Source organism: Pleuronectes platessa, chromosome 6 (assembly GCF_947347685.1).
Source record: "Pleuronectes platessa chromosome 6, fPlePla1.1, whole genome shotgun sequence".
NCBI lineage: Eukaryota > Metazoa > Chordata > Actinopteri > Pleuronectiformes > Pleuronectidae > Pleuronectes > Pleuronectes platessa.
In genome coordinates this window covers 2,476,176-2,489,417 of record NC_070631.1, presented here as the reverse complement: position 1 = coordinate 2,489,417, position 13,242 = coordinate 2,476,176, and the positions used below count along the sequence as shown (strand labels likewise).

General features: G+C 45.1%; 3 protein-coding genes across 3 annotated transcripts; all 3 read right to left on the bottom strand.

The window, feature by feature from the left end:
* Positions 1–1,261: 1,261 nt before the first annotated feature.
* Positions 1,262–2,766, bottom strand: LOC128442469 (tubulin alpha chain-like). Its single transcript, XM_053424935.1, has 3 exons — positions 2,549–2,766; positions 2,311–2,459; positions 1,262–2,239 (listed from the first exon to the last, which is right to left on the bottom strand). The coding sequence occupies exons 1-3, from the start codon at positions 2,667–2,669 to the stop codon at positions 1,262–1,264; spliced, it is 1,248 nt and encodes a 415-aa protein (XP_053280910.1). The 5' UTR covers positions 2,670–2,766.
* Positions 2,767–4,243: 1,477 nt separating this feature from the next.
* On the bottom strand, positions 4,244–8,258 carry LOC128442439 (tubulin alpha chain). Its single transcript, XM_053424898.1, has 4 exons — positions 8,123–8,258; positions 5,567–5,789; positions 5,329–5,477; positions 4,244–5,249 (listed from the first exon to the last, which is right to left on the bottom strand). The coding sequence occupies exons 1-4, from the start codon at positions 8,123–8,125 to the stop codon at positions 4,269–4,271; spliced, it is 1,356 nt and encodes a 451-aa protein (XP_053280873.1). The 5' UTR covers positions 8,126–8,258; the 3' UTR covers positions 4,244–4,268.
* Positions 8,259–10,064: 1,806 nt separating this feature from the next.
* On the bottom strand, positions 10,065–12,778 carry LOC128442436 (tubulin alpha chain). Its single transcript, XM_053424896.1, has 4 exons — positions 12,617–12,778; positions 11,488–11,710; positions 11,250–11,398; positions 10,065–11,139 (listed from the first exon to the last, which is right to left on the bottom strand). Exons 1-4 carry the CDS (start codon positions 12,617–12,619, stop codon positions 10,159–10,161), a joined length of 1,356 nt encoding a protein of 451 aa, XP_053280871.1. The 5' UTR covers positions 12,620–12,778; the 3' UTR covers positions 10,065–10,158.
* Positions 12,779–13,242: the final 464 nt, after the last annotated feature.

Sequence of the window (13,242 nt, the reverse complement as noted above, 5' to 3'; positions counted from 1 at the left end):
GTCGAACATGGTCTACATTTTACTGATCCCTCACCTGTGATAATTTAAGATCCGCTGTATGTTTTGCAGTATCCTGGGCAAAGGGGCTGATCTGGTCTGGGCTCCGGAGCTGTTCATAACTCTTGATGAATTATTGTGCTCTGATGCCCTTACATGTAGTTACTGTCTTTGTACGGTTGTTGTTTTATTAATCATGTATACAAAGAGCTTCAGGGGTTTTGGGCCGTTGTCATCATATGTTTCTGTTTGGTAAATATCAAAGACCTTTAAACTCTCTCTGTAAGCAAGTATCTAAACTCTGTGTTTAATTGACATGTAATTCATTTCAGAATACTGTAGCTGAGTCCTTTGTTTGCTTGATGTTTTAATTCCATTATTTTCATTTTGATTTCCAACTCTATAATTTATATTTCACGTGTCTTCTTTTTAAAGACTTCTGTCTGATATCTGCTTTTTCTCCATCTGGGAGGGTTTAAGGAGCGATTGCACTAATTTCCTTTATTTTAAGATTGTTTTCTTAACAACTTGTTGTATTTTATTTGTTTGAAACTGTCATTCAACAGAGTGTTATTTATTCTCCAGGCTGATCTTCCTTTTCCATATCAATGTTAATCGTTGGTATTTTAGGGGCGTGATCGGATGTGACCTGTTTCACAGCTTCTTACTCTGGACAGAACCTTTTTGAACATAAAGTAGTCAAGTCTGGAGTAGCAGTTGTAGGAATTAGAGTAAAATGTACTATCTCACTCAGAGTGGAATGTTCTCCAGATATTTATCAAACCTATTTCTGATGATGCACTTTTCACGGCTTTAACGTTTGATAGCGACCAAGTCTTTAAACTTTAGTGCTTTAAGCTTTACAAAGATGGGTTGGTTTGTTTTATTCTCAATTCTTACAGCTCTATTTAATAGAGTCAGATTAGATGGTTTTTTTTGTGTGTTTCCTGAAGTAAGAATAAACAGCATCATGTCATCAAAGCATATTACATCTCTTAAATGGGGACACATTATATTCTAGATGTTAATATGTGTAAAACTAAGCATCAGTGATTGTTATTGTTTATAACTACAAACCCGTTTGATATTTGCATTTATAGATATCGAATCCGCTTAAAAAGCTTTTTGTAACAAATCCTCTGCTGTGTGCAAAAAAAAGATGAATGTAGGCAGTTCAAATTTAAGAGAGGAAACAATTTTATTAGGCACTTTATTAAGAACAAGAGGACTACGCTGAGGTAAAAACAAGGGAATGCAACTGTGATTAATACTCTTCCCCTTCCTCATCATCCTCTCCCAAGCTATCAGCTCCAACCTCCTCGTAATCCTTCTCCAGAGCTGCCATGTCCTCCCTGGCCTCGGAGAACTCCCCCTCCTCCATACCCTCACCCACATACCAGTGCACGAAGGCCCTCTTGGCGTACATCAGGTCAAACTTGTGGTCGAGCCGAGCCCAGGCCTCAGCAATGGCGGTGGTGTTGCTCAGCATGCACACGGCCCTCTGGACCTTGGCCAGGTCTCCACCAGGAACCACAGTGGGCGGCTGGTAGTTGATGCCGACCTTGAATCCAGTGGGACACCAGTCCACAAACTGGATGGAGCGTTTGGTCTTGATGGTGGCAATGGCTGAGTTGACATCTTTGGGCACCACATCTCCACGGTACAGGAGGCAGCAGGCCATGTACTTACCGTGGCGAGGGTCACATTTCACCATCTGATTGGCCGGCTCGAAGCAGGCGTTTGTGATCTCAGACACGGAGAGCTGCTCGTGGTAGGCCTTCTCTGCAGAGATGACGGGGGCGTAGGTGGCCAGAGGGAAGTGGATACGGGGATATGGCACCAAGTTGGTCTGGAACTCGGTCAGGTCCACGTTGAGGGCGCCATCGAAACGGAGGGAAGCAGTGATGGAGGACACAATCTGACTGATCAGCCTGTTCAGGTTGACATAGGTGGGTTGCTCGATATCGAGGTTCCTGCGGCAGATATCATAGATGGCTTCGTTATCTACCATGAAGGCGCAGTCAGAGTGCTCCAGGGTGGTGTGGGTGGTCAGGATGGCGTTGTAGGGCTCCACCACAGCGGTGGACACCTGGGGGGCGGGGTAGATGGAGAACTCCAGCTTGGACTTCTTGCCGTAGTCGACGGACAGACGCTCCATCAGCAGGGAGGTGAAGCCAGAGCCGGTGCCACCTCCGAAGCTGTGGAAGATCAGGAAGCCCTGAAGACCAGTGCACTGGTCAGCCTGAAGACATGAGAGAATATGAGATATTATGATTTTTGAATAAACATTTGGAAAAGTATTAAGTAACCTACCAGTTTGCGGATCCTGTCCAGCACCAGGTCAATGATCTCTTTGCCGATGGTGTAGTGTCCACGGGCGTAGTTGTTGGCAGCATCTTCCTTCCCAGTGATCAGCTGCTCAGGGTGGAACAACTGGCGGTAGGTTCCAGTGCGAACTTCATCTGAAGAGACAGAGTCAGTTAGAAATGACTCAACAGTTTGATTTAATAAATCAGAGTAACCGTGGTCTCTACATTTCATGACAGCTTACCGATGACAGTGGGCTCCAGGTCCACGAAGACGGCTCTGGGGACGTGCTTTCCTGCCCCCGTCTCACTGAAGAAGGTGTTGAAGGAGTCGTCTCCTCCTCCGATGCTCTTGTTAGAGGGCATCAGGCCGTCAGGCTGGATCCCATGTTCCAAGCAGTACAGCTCCCAGCAGGTGTTGCCAATCTGGACTCCGGCCTGACCAACGTGCACAGAGATACACTCACGCTGTGGAAGGAGAAATATTATTCAACCACGTGCATTCATCGATTTATGATACTGAGGAGACGACAACACACTTCGAGCAAGTAATCACATGTTGTGCTTCCTGTTCGAGCTCCACTAGGACCACAGAAACACACATTCTGCTGCTTCAGGCACTCGGAGCGTCGCCATGTTCACTTCCTGTATTAAAGCTGCAGCTGCTTTTTGAACTGAGTCAAACTAAACTCCAGATATTTGTGATCACATGATTTAAAGTGTTTTCCTACTCACCATGATTCCTCGAACACTTTAGATTGAATAATGAGAAGACGTTGATTTGCTTCTGGCAACAAGACTCAATCTGTCCTGGGTTTGGAGCAACTAAACCAGTGCAGCCGTTACATGGAAATATTTATACCAGTAGGGGCTAGCTCAAATCGTGGCAGCGGTAGCTCATAGTAGCAGTTATGGTTTCAACAGAACTCCCACTGACTTATACAGGCAGTTGCCTTTGAAGCCAAACTGTATAAAGGCAGCTGCCTTTGTTGCCAAACTGTTTGAGGCAGCTGCCTTTGATGCCAAACTGTTTGAGGCAGCTGCCTTTGATGTCACACTGTTTGAGGCTGCTGTCACAGTTCCCACGTGTTTGGGGGCAACCGAAGCTGTTTGTGATTCATTAAAGGAGTTATATACAGGTTTATGAAAGTTTGCTAGATACTTTGTTAGCTCTCAGGGGGTTGGATTCAAAATGATTTAAGAAAGCTCCAGATCTATCAGATTCTGGTTAGGGGTTAGGGTTAGATAAAAGGAGCATGCATGATCTTGGTATCTATGGATAGGTTAGAACTCCAAGACTGTATTCCTAGTATCAGTGTGACTGATACTTTTCCTGAGTAAACTGTGATAAAGCATATAAAAAATGTACATTTCTATCTTTGCATTAAACTTTACATAAGATGGTGAATAACTCCATTATAGCAATGATGCACAGATATGCCACTGCTCATATGGCAGTTTATTTACTACTACTGTAACAGTAGTAAACTTTCCATTTATATTTATTCTCTATAGGTTGAATAAATGTATTCTGTGTCTTTGTGTTAAAAGAACGCAAATAGAGACTCACACAATTTTACTTTCCTGTTGCTTGTAAGCCATTTACAGTTTTATTTACTATAATAAATTGACTTGCCCAAATGCATCAAAAAACATTTGGAATAGACTTGTTACCTGTTCAACTTTAAAATATGTTCATTACTTATGAACTTCTATGGTATAGAAGCATCAGTGCATATACTATACAAATGACCCCCGAAGCAGTACACAACAAACAGCTACTGACCTATAGCTTGTTAACCAACTTTTATTCTCATGTCTTCAGTATTTATCAATTTAATTGCTTTTACTCTGAACTGAATGTTTTTGAACAATTAAAGAGAGGAAACAATACAGCATTTAACAAACACTTTATTTAGAACAAAATGACAATGCTCAGGTAAGTACAGCGGAATGCATGTGTGTTTAATACTCCTCCCCTTCCTCATCCTCATCCTCTCCCAAGCTATCAGCTCCGACCTCCTCGTAATCCTTCTCCAGAGCTGCCATGTCCTCCCTGGCCTCGGAGAACTCCCCCTCCTCCATACCCTCACCCACATACCAGTGCACGAAGGCCCTCTTGGCGTACATCAGGTCAAACTTGTGGTCGAGCCGAGCCCAGGCCTCAGCGATGGCGGTGGTGTTGCTCAGCATGCACACGGCCCTCTGGACCTTGGCCAGGTCTCCACCAGGAACCACAGTGGGTGGCTGGTAGTTGATGCCGACCTTGAATCCAGTGGGACACCAGTCCACAAACTGGATGGTGCGTTTGGTCTTGATGGTGGCGATGGCGGCGTTGACATCTTTGGGCACCACATCTCCACGGAACAGGAGGCAGCAGGCCATGTACTTACCGTGGCGAGGGTCACATTTCACCAGCTGATTGGCCGGCTCGAAGCAGGCGTTTGTGATCTCAGACACGGAGAGCTGCTCGTGGTAGGCCTTCTCTGCAGAGATGACGGGGGCGTAGGTGGCCAGAGGGAAGTGGATACGGGGATATGGCACCAAGTTGGTCTGGAACTCGGTCAGATCCACGTTGAGGGCACCATCGAAACGGAGGGAAGCAGTGATGGAGGACACAATCTGACTGATCAGCCTGTTCAGGTTGGTGTAGGAGGGACGTTCGATGTCCAGGTTCCTGCGGCAGATATCATAGATGGCTTCGTTATCTACCATGAAGGCACAGTCAGAGTGCTCCAGGGTGGTGTGGGTGGTCAGGATGGCGTTGTAGGGCTCCACCACAGCGGTGGACACCTGGGGGGCGGGGTAGATGGAGAACTCCAGCTTGGACTTCTTGCCGTAGTCGACGGACAGACGCTCCATCAGCAGGGAGGTGAAGCCAGAGCCGGTGCCACCGCCGAAGCTGTGGAAGACCAGGAAGCCCTGAAGACCAGTGCACTGGTCGGCCTGAAGACAGAGAGGATATGAGGTATTATGATATTTGCATTAAATTAGGAAAATTAACTCCTGAGATTAAGCTACTCACCAGTTTGCGGATCCTGTCCAGCACCTGGTCAATGATCTCTTTGCCGATGGTGTAGTGGCCACGGGCGTAGTTGTTGGCAGCATCTTCCTTCCCAGTGATCAGCTGCTCAGGGTGGAACAGCTGGCGGTAGGTTCCAGAGCGAACTTCATCTGAAGAGACAGAGTCAGTCAGAGATGAATCAACAGTTTGATTTAATAAATCAGAGTACCCGTGGTCTCTACATTTCGTGACAGCTTACCGATGACAGTGGGCTCCAGGTCCACGAAGACGGCCCTGGGGACGTGCTTCCCTGCTCCGGTCTCACTGAAGAAGGTGTTGAAGGAGTCGTCTCCTCCTCCGATGGTCTTGTCACTGGGCATCTGTCCATCCGGCTGGATCCCATGTTCCAAGCAGTACAGCTCCCAGCAGGCGTTACCGATCTGGACTCCGGCCTGACCGACGTGGATAGAGATGCACTCACGCTGCGGAGAGAAGAGACATTTTATTCAACCAGCTTCCTGAAGCTGATTCACTGAAGAAGAAAGGAGCTCTTGTGAAGAACGTCATGAATAAAGTGTATCGATTAATCTATCGATTATTGTTTTCAATTAATTGATTAATAGTCGAATGAAAAGACCGAGACTACATCTAAACCTTTCCATTGCAAAAAGTAACGCTCCTCTTTTACGATGCAGTTTTTACATGTATTACAGACATCTGCAATTTATTTACCACTAATTTCAGTTTCAGATTTACATAATACAGGTTCAACATGTCTTGAATAAAATTTGATTAAGTCAGTATGGTGTTGCATTCATGACTAGTCAAAGTTAAAGTGTGTACATGGGAAACTGGAATGAAAGAAAATATATAACAACTGAATTCTATATCTACAATGCAATAACACAAAGTAGTTCAAACAGAATCAAAGATATTGTTTTGAATATTTAGAAAGAGGTTGTTTAATCTTATATGAAAATCCTTACGTCACAGTGAAAGTATGACTCGTCAAAAATGATGTCACTGATATGTTTAGTATTTTTCTTCACCCTAGAATGGGCCTTTTATATTTAAATACTTTATAATTAAATACTTTAATTACTGGACTGGACATACTAAACCTTCCGAGTTTTTTTTATGACAACTGAAGTCTACCACTGGTTCTCCGTCATGTCTGGAAGGGGAGGGTGAGCTGAGGGTGTATTCAGCTGCGACATGACTCTTCACCACTAGATGTCACTAATGAGACACTGAACTTGTAAGCTGTTAACGAGCAAACACCAGTAAACCGGAAGAAAAGGATGAAGAAGCAGAATGTCTTCAACGCGGTTTCTCCTCTGGTTCGTTTCACTAGGATGTTGCAGTGTTCCTTATCTTGAAATCAGCTTCACACAGTTTGCAGGAGACGGTTTCCATGAAAGACTCGTTCTCACACTTTAAGGAATTGCCTCCTCTGTATCATTAGATGCTTTCATCCCGGCCAGAGATGAGACAACCTCGTCACGCGAACCAATAAGGAACGGGATTGGTTGGTTTACTGCCCCCACCTCAGGAGACGCTGCCGCAGTGCGCGTGGTGTATTATATCAGACCTGACCACTTTGTTACCAGATTAGCTGCCAGATATGTTTGAGTCGATTACATATTTTTGTTGTTGCAGCCCTATATTAAGAATCCCCTGACAGATGCTGTTCATTCATCTTTTACCCTCTGAACAGATAAACTCTTCACGGACACTGCAGCAGATTAGTCAGACATGAGCTTAAAGGGATAGTTCACCCAAAATCGAAAATTCACTGGTTATCTAGCCACCTCTATGCCGATGGGGGGGGGGGGAGGGTTTGAGCTTGTGCGGTGTGCGCGTGCCGGAACGTGAACGCCGCTCAGGCAGAAGGATCACAGAGGGCATTTATTCTAACAACACTAAATGATGCCATTTTTAGTCGTATTTTAATGTCGGGGCTTACAGACACTTCGATGACATCACAGGAGCAGGATGGAGCATTTTAGTGGTTTTATATATAAACATTTTTTTTTTTAACATTTAAAGGCCTGTTTGCCATTTACGTTAATTGTATTGGGTTTGGCTGCAACCCTGTTAAGCCCTTAAACTCCAAAAGCGTTTTATGGTCTCTTACACTTAACGCACCCTCCATCATAGTGACGAGTGGATGATGAGACAATTTAAATCTTGGGGTGAACTGTCCCTTTAAGGGAGGAGGAAAAACCTCTTGTTTGGAAGACAAAGAAAAACTTCATCTGAAAGAGACATTCAGTAAACACAGCTGGAAACAAATTGAACATGAAAGATGAGATGTAACCAGAGCAGGAGCTTCTCAGAGGTTTAGTCTGAAAGGCCTGTGGTTGTAGGGTCATTGAGGCCTGAAGCCTAATGGATGGATTAGACAACAGGCCTGCGACACTTCAGAGACAGACAGACAGTCTGGGCTGCTCTCAGGGAGGGACCCGGCGCAGGAGCTTAGTTCTGGGACACTTCTACCTCCCGAGTCCTGGAGCTTTCTTTCTAACCTCCAGCCCCAGCAGGTGTTTGAACCAGGCGGTAAAACAGGCCTGTTGGCGGCCGAGGGCCCAGAGAGCTCCTCTAACTGGATCAAGGTCCAGACAGGAGGAGCAGGACTCTACAGCTCCACTTGAATCTCAGCTGCTTCTTGATCTAGCTCCACTGCGGCCACAGAAACACACATTCTGCGGCTTCAGTTCACGTCCTGTATTAAAGCTGCAGCTGCCTTTTGAACTGAGTCAAACTAAATTCCAGATATTTGAGATCACATGATTTAAAGAGTTTTCCTACTCACCATGTTTCCTGGAACAATGAAGATTAAATAACCAGGAGATGTTGATTTGCTTCTGGCAACAAGACTCAATCTGTCCTGCGTTTGGAGCAACTGTACCAGTGCAGCATCACACAGAGCTATTTATACTGCCTGAGCTTGAAGAACAAAAGGACAACTGTGATTGGTCCAGGAGTCACATGTGACCTATTCCTATTGGTCCAACAAAACAGACAACGCCCTTGCACAGGGAGGTGACGCATTTCAATGTTTTAAATTAAATTAAACTAAATAAAAATAATTTTAATTAAATTATACAAAATAAAACAAAATATCATAAAAATAACTATTTAAATCAAACAAAAGTAAAAAATAAATAAAATGAGACTGATATAACTTAAATTAAAATAACTATTTAACTAAGGCAAAATAATAACATAAATTGAATTAAAATGAAAAAAGCAAACAAAGTAAAAACACATATTAGGAAAGGAGTGGGAATGACGTGTGAACTCACTGAGCCCTACCTCTTCCATATATTTCATCTTCAAAATTCATGTTAAACATTCTCCTTCAATGCTTCGGACTACCAGACTCACATACAGCTTCTTCCCCCAGGCCATTAGGCTTCTGAACAATCAACACTGACCCTCTGAACAGTCACCATGTACATTCTGCTCCCCCGCTCATACAAATACACTTACATATATGCATTTATTTAATATTCCCCACTTCTTCACCCTGTAAACTGCTGCTTCATTTGACTTTGATTTGACTCTGTTATATGTTATACATATATTCATATTATTTAATTTAATATTCCCCCATCCTTCACCCTGTAAAGTGGTGCATCACTTGACTATGTTATATGTTACAATGTTATATGTTATATGTTACATAGTATGTTATTTTTCTATTTTGTAAAGTCGTCTACTGCGTAGATGTTGCCTGCCATGTCACAAGAATTCCACTGCTCCGATGACGCTGTCATTGGTGCATGTGACAATAAACTTTGATTTGATTTGATTTGATTCAAAGCTCTCTGCTCTCAAACCCCTCTCTAGATGAGTCAGGCAGATCCAGATACAAATGAGTAACGAATAAAGCATTCTGAGCAAAAAGAAAACCAGATAGAGAAACACATCAGTCAGAACGAGACACTTCAGCAAAAGTAAGCTCCTCCATTCAGGGCTGGTTATAACATGTTATTAATTGCTTTATAACTGATGATGTCAGCAAGTCATGTTTCAAAATTTTCCGGGCTGTTGTTCTGACTTGAGGTCGTGTTCACATGGACAAATCCACCTGCCACAGGAGAACTCTGTGGGGTGGTTAATGCAAAGACCTGAGCATAGTGTCACACTCTTTGGTCACAAGTATTTTTTTGTGAATAACATTTATATATTATTCTATGTTATAAAAGAATATTCTGAAAACTTGTCTTCATTTTGTCCTTGTTGGGCTACTGAGCGTATGATTGCTGATCAAATGGCAATTCCATAGATTTTTCATTAAATCTACAGTTAGATGTCTATTTGTATTTTTGTACATCAAAATGTATGAAGATCTTTTAAAAATTGCTTTGTTAAAAACACCTCAAGACATCGAGTCTCACAACTAGTGTGAGTCTCTTAACTTGTAGTCAAATGTATAACTTTGTGGTGGCCGATCTTTATTGTGTTCTTCTTCATTTCACATCCATTTAGTTTATCACAAGTCAACATGTCTCACTATTTATAATTATAAAATTTAGAAATAACTTTAAAATATGCTCGTTCTTCCCAAAGCACTTAGTTATATATATACATAGATATAAATATCTGCCCAAACTTGTATAATCTGTTAAATGTATGAAGAGAAAGAAAAAACTTCAATGATTGAACCTGATTTTCAACATTTTTCATTTCATTATAATTTTTGCAAAAAACACAGTTTATTTAGTTTGAATGAACAAAAGCAAAACAACTTCACATGTGACAGAAACTTTATTTTGAACAAAGCCCAATTTTACATTTTGCAATCAATTTATTTTCTGTTGAACTAATGCCTGTGTGTCCCTTTTAATATTCTTCTCCTTCCTCTTCTCCCTCTCCCTCGATGGAGTCGACTCCGACCTCCTCGTAATCCTTCTCCAGAGCGGCCATGTCCTCCCTGGCCTCGGAGAACTCCCCCTCCTCCATACCCTCACCCACATACCAGTGCACGAAGGCCCTCTTGGCGTACATCAGGTCAAACTTGTGGTCGAGCCGAGCCCAGGCCTCAGCGATGGCGGTGGTGTTGCTCAGCATGCACACGGCCCTCTGGACCTTGGCCAGGTCTCCACCAGGAACCACAGTGGGTGGCTGGTAGTTGATGCCGACCTTGAATCCAGTGGGACACCAGTCCACAAACTGGATGGAGCGTTTGGTCTTGATGGTGGCAATGGCTGAGTTGACATCTTTGGGCACCACATCTCCACGGTACAGGAGGCAGCAGGCCATGTACTTACCGTGGCGAGGGTCACATTTCACCATCTGATTGGCCGGCTCGAAGCAGGCGTTTGTGATCTCAGACACGGAGAGCTGCTCGTGGTAGGCCTTCTCTGCAGAGATGACGGGGGCGTAGGTGGCCAGAGGGAAGTGGATACGGGGATATGGCACCAAGTTGGTCTGGAACTCGGTCAGATCCACGTTGAGGGCACCATCGAAACGGAGGGAAGCAGTGATGGAGGACACAATCTGACTGATCAGCCTGTTCAGGTTGGTGTAGGAGGGACGTTCGATGTCCAGGTTCCTGCGGCAGATATCATAGATGGCTTCGTTATCTACCATGAAGGCACAGTCAGAGTGCTCCAGGGTGGTGTGGGTGGTCAGGATGGCGTTGTAGGGCTCCACCACTGCAGTGGACACCTGGGGGGCGGGGTAGATGGAGAACTCCAGCTTGGACTTCTTGCCGTAGTCGACGGACAGACGCTCCATCAGCAGGGAGGTGAAGCCAGAGCCGGTGCCACCTCCGAAGCTGTGGAAGACCAGGAAGCCCTGAAGACCAGTGCACTGGTCGGCCTGGAGACATGAGAGGGAGAGAGATTAAATATGAGACACAATATTATGATTTAGTTTGATGTTTTCTGTCAAAATTAAGAAAGATGTATAACTGATCCTAAGTTACTCACCAGTTTGCGCATCCTGTCCAGCACAATGTCAATGATCTCTTTGCCGATGGTGTAGTGTCCACGGGCGTAGTTGTTGGCAGCATCTTCCTTCCCAGTGATCAGCTGCTCAGGGTGGAACAGCTGGCGGTAGGTTCCAGTGCGAACTTCATCTGAAGAGACAGAGTCAGTCAGAGATGACTCAACAGTTTGATTTAATAAATCAGAGTAACCGTGGTCTCTACATTTCATGACAGCTTACCGATGACAGTGGGCTCCAGGTCCACGAAGACGGCTCTGGGGACGTGCTTCCCTGCTCCGGTCTCACTGAAGAAGGTGTTGAAGGAGTCGTCTCCTCCTCCGATGGTCTTGTCACTGGGCATCTGTCCGTCCGGCTGGATCCCATGTTCCAGGCAGTACAGCTCCCAGCAGGCGTTACCGATCTGGACTCCGGCCTGACCGACGTGGATAGAGATGCACTCACGCTGTGGAAAAAAGAAAATACCTGTTATACACCTGCGGGCCATGAATTATAATAATGCATCAATAAACTTGTTCCTCTTTGAGATTTCAGAATAAATAAGAGGATGAAAAGTCTCTTTAATGTCAAACACTAAACTATTTCAGTTGTGTTAATATTTCTAACGGCATGAAAACTATTTGATCAGCAGCAGCCAATCACTGGCAGAGGAGCTCCCTGCCTCAACCTGTGATTGGTGCATTGCGTTTATTCTGCGTTGCTGTGGTCAAACCCTCCACTCAGCAACCGACATTTAATAAATAATGAAAATTTGAATCCTCTCATAGAAAAACAGACGTCACAGACATTAAGATCTCAGGTAATAACAGTTTTAATGGTATTTTATTGTTGTTATTGTTGTTGTTGTTTCAGCGGATGTTTCGGTTTCGTTCCCTCAAGATGAACAGTTGTGTTCTGCAGTAAAAAATAACAACTGAGTCCCCCTCCCCCCCTCCTCGGGTGGTGTCTCTGGCGGTGGAGGGCTCTGCTCCTGCGCATCCTCCGCCGCAGGAACAGTGAGTCAACGGGGCGGCGGCTGCAGGAGCCTCACCGGGGCTCAGTCGAACCGAGGACCGGAGCGAACCGGCCATCGGGACTCATTCTGCCCGCGGTGCGACCCTCTCTTGTCCCGGTGTCCCCTCCCGCGACGTCCCCAGAGCCCGACACAGCGCCCCCCCCCCCCCCCACCCCTCCTCACACAACACCATTGTCTCACACCCCCCACATCTGCTGCTTTTATATTGCATGAAGTCAAATGGCGGTTTCATCCGCTCTGACTCCCCCCTCCCCCCCCCCCTTCTCCTCTCCATCCTCCCTGTCTGCAGACCCTGCACCGACCTGGAGTCAGACTCATGCTTTAAAGGATTCTTACCATTTCGAGGAGTTGAGTTGAGCAGGAGCCGTGAAGGAGAAGAAGAAGATGGACGGTGGTGAATCTTACACTTCGACGACTATGGGGCCGATGTAAGATATGATGGAGCTGGTGGGGGTGGAGTGACGTTTATATCGGAGCGAAGCCCCTGCGTCCCCGTGGATGCTGTGCCGCCATTGGTCGCCTTCCCTGTCACTCAGGTATGTGGAAGCTGACTGTGGCTTCCCATTGGCTGAGCGGCTGAAGGGCTGCAGGGACCGCCTCCTTCACCCCACCCTGGTGCCGTCATGTGTTTTCCAACATGGCGCCTCTTATTAGCAAAGTGCTGTGTAATGTGAAGACTTATTTTAAACACAGGGAAGCTCTTACACCACTTTACTACCACACATGTAGAAGTTTATATGAGATAATTCTGTTTTTATTTTTGTTCCCTGTGTTTTTGTTGTTTCTGTGTTGTTAGTGCGTGTTTTCTTCTGAATTATTTGTTGACTTGCTATTTGTGTAGTGATAGTTTATTTGATCAAGAAGGTGCAACAGAATAACAACGTCAACAGAGTCACATGAGCAGTTGTCCGCCCCCCCAGTCTGAGGATGTCTCCCACAGCCTCCCAGTGTATCTCCCTCTT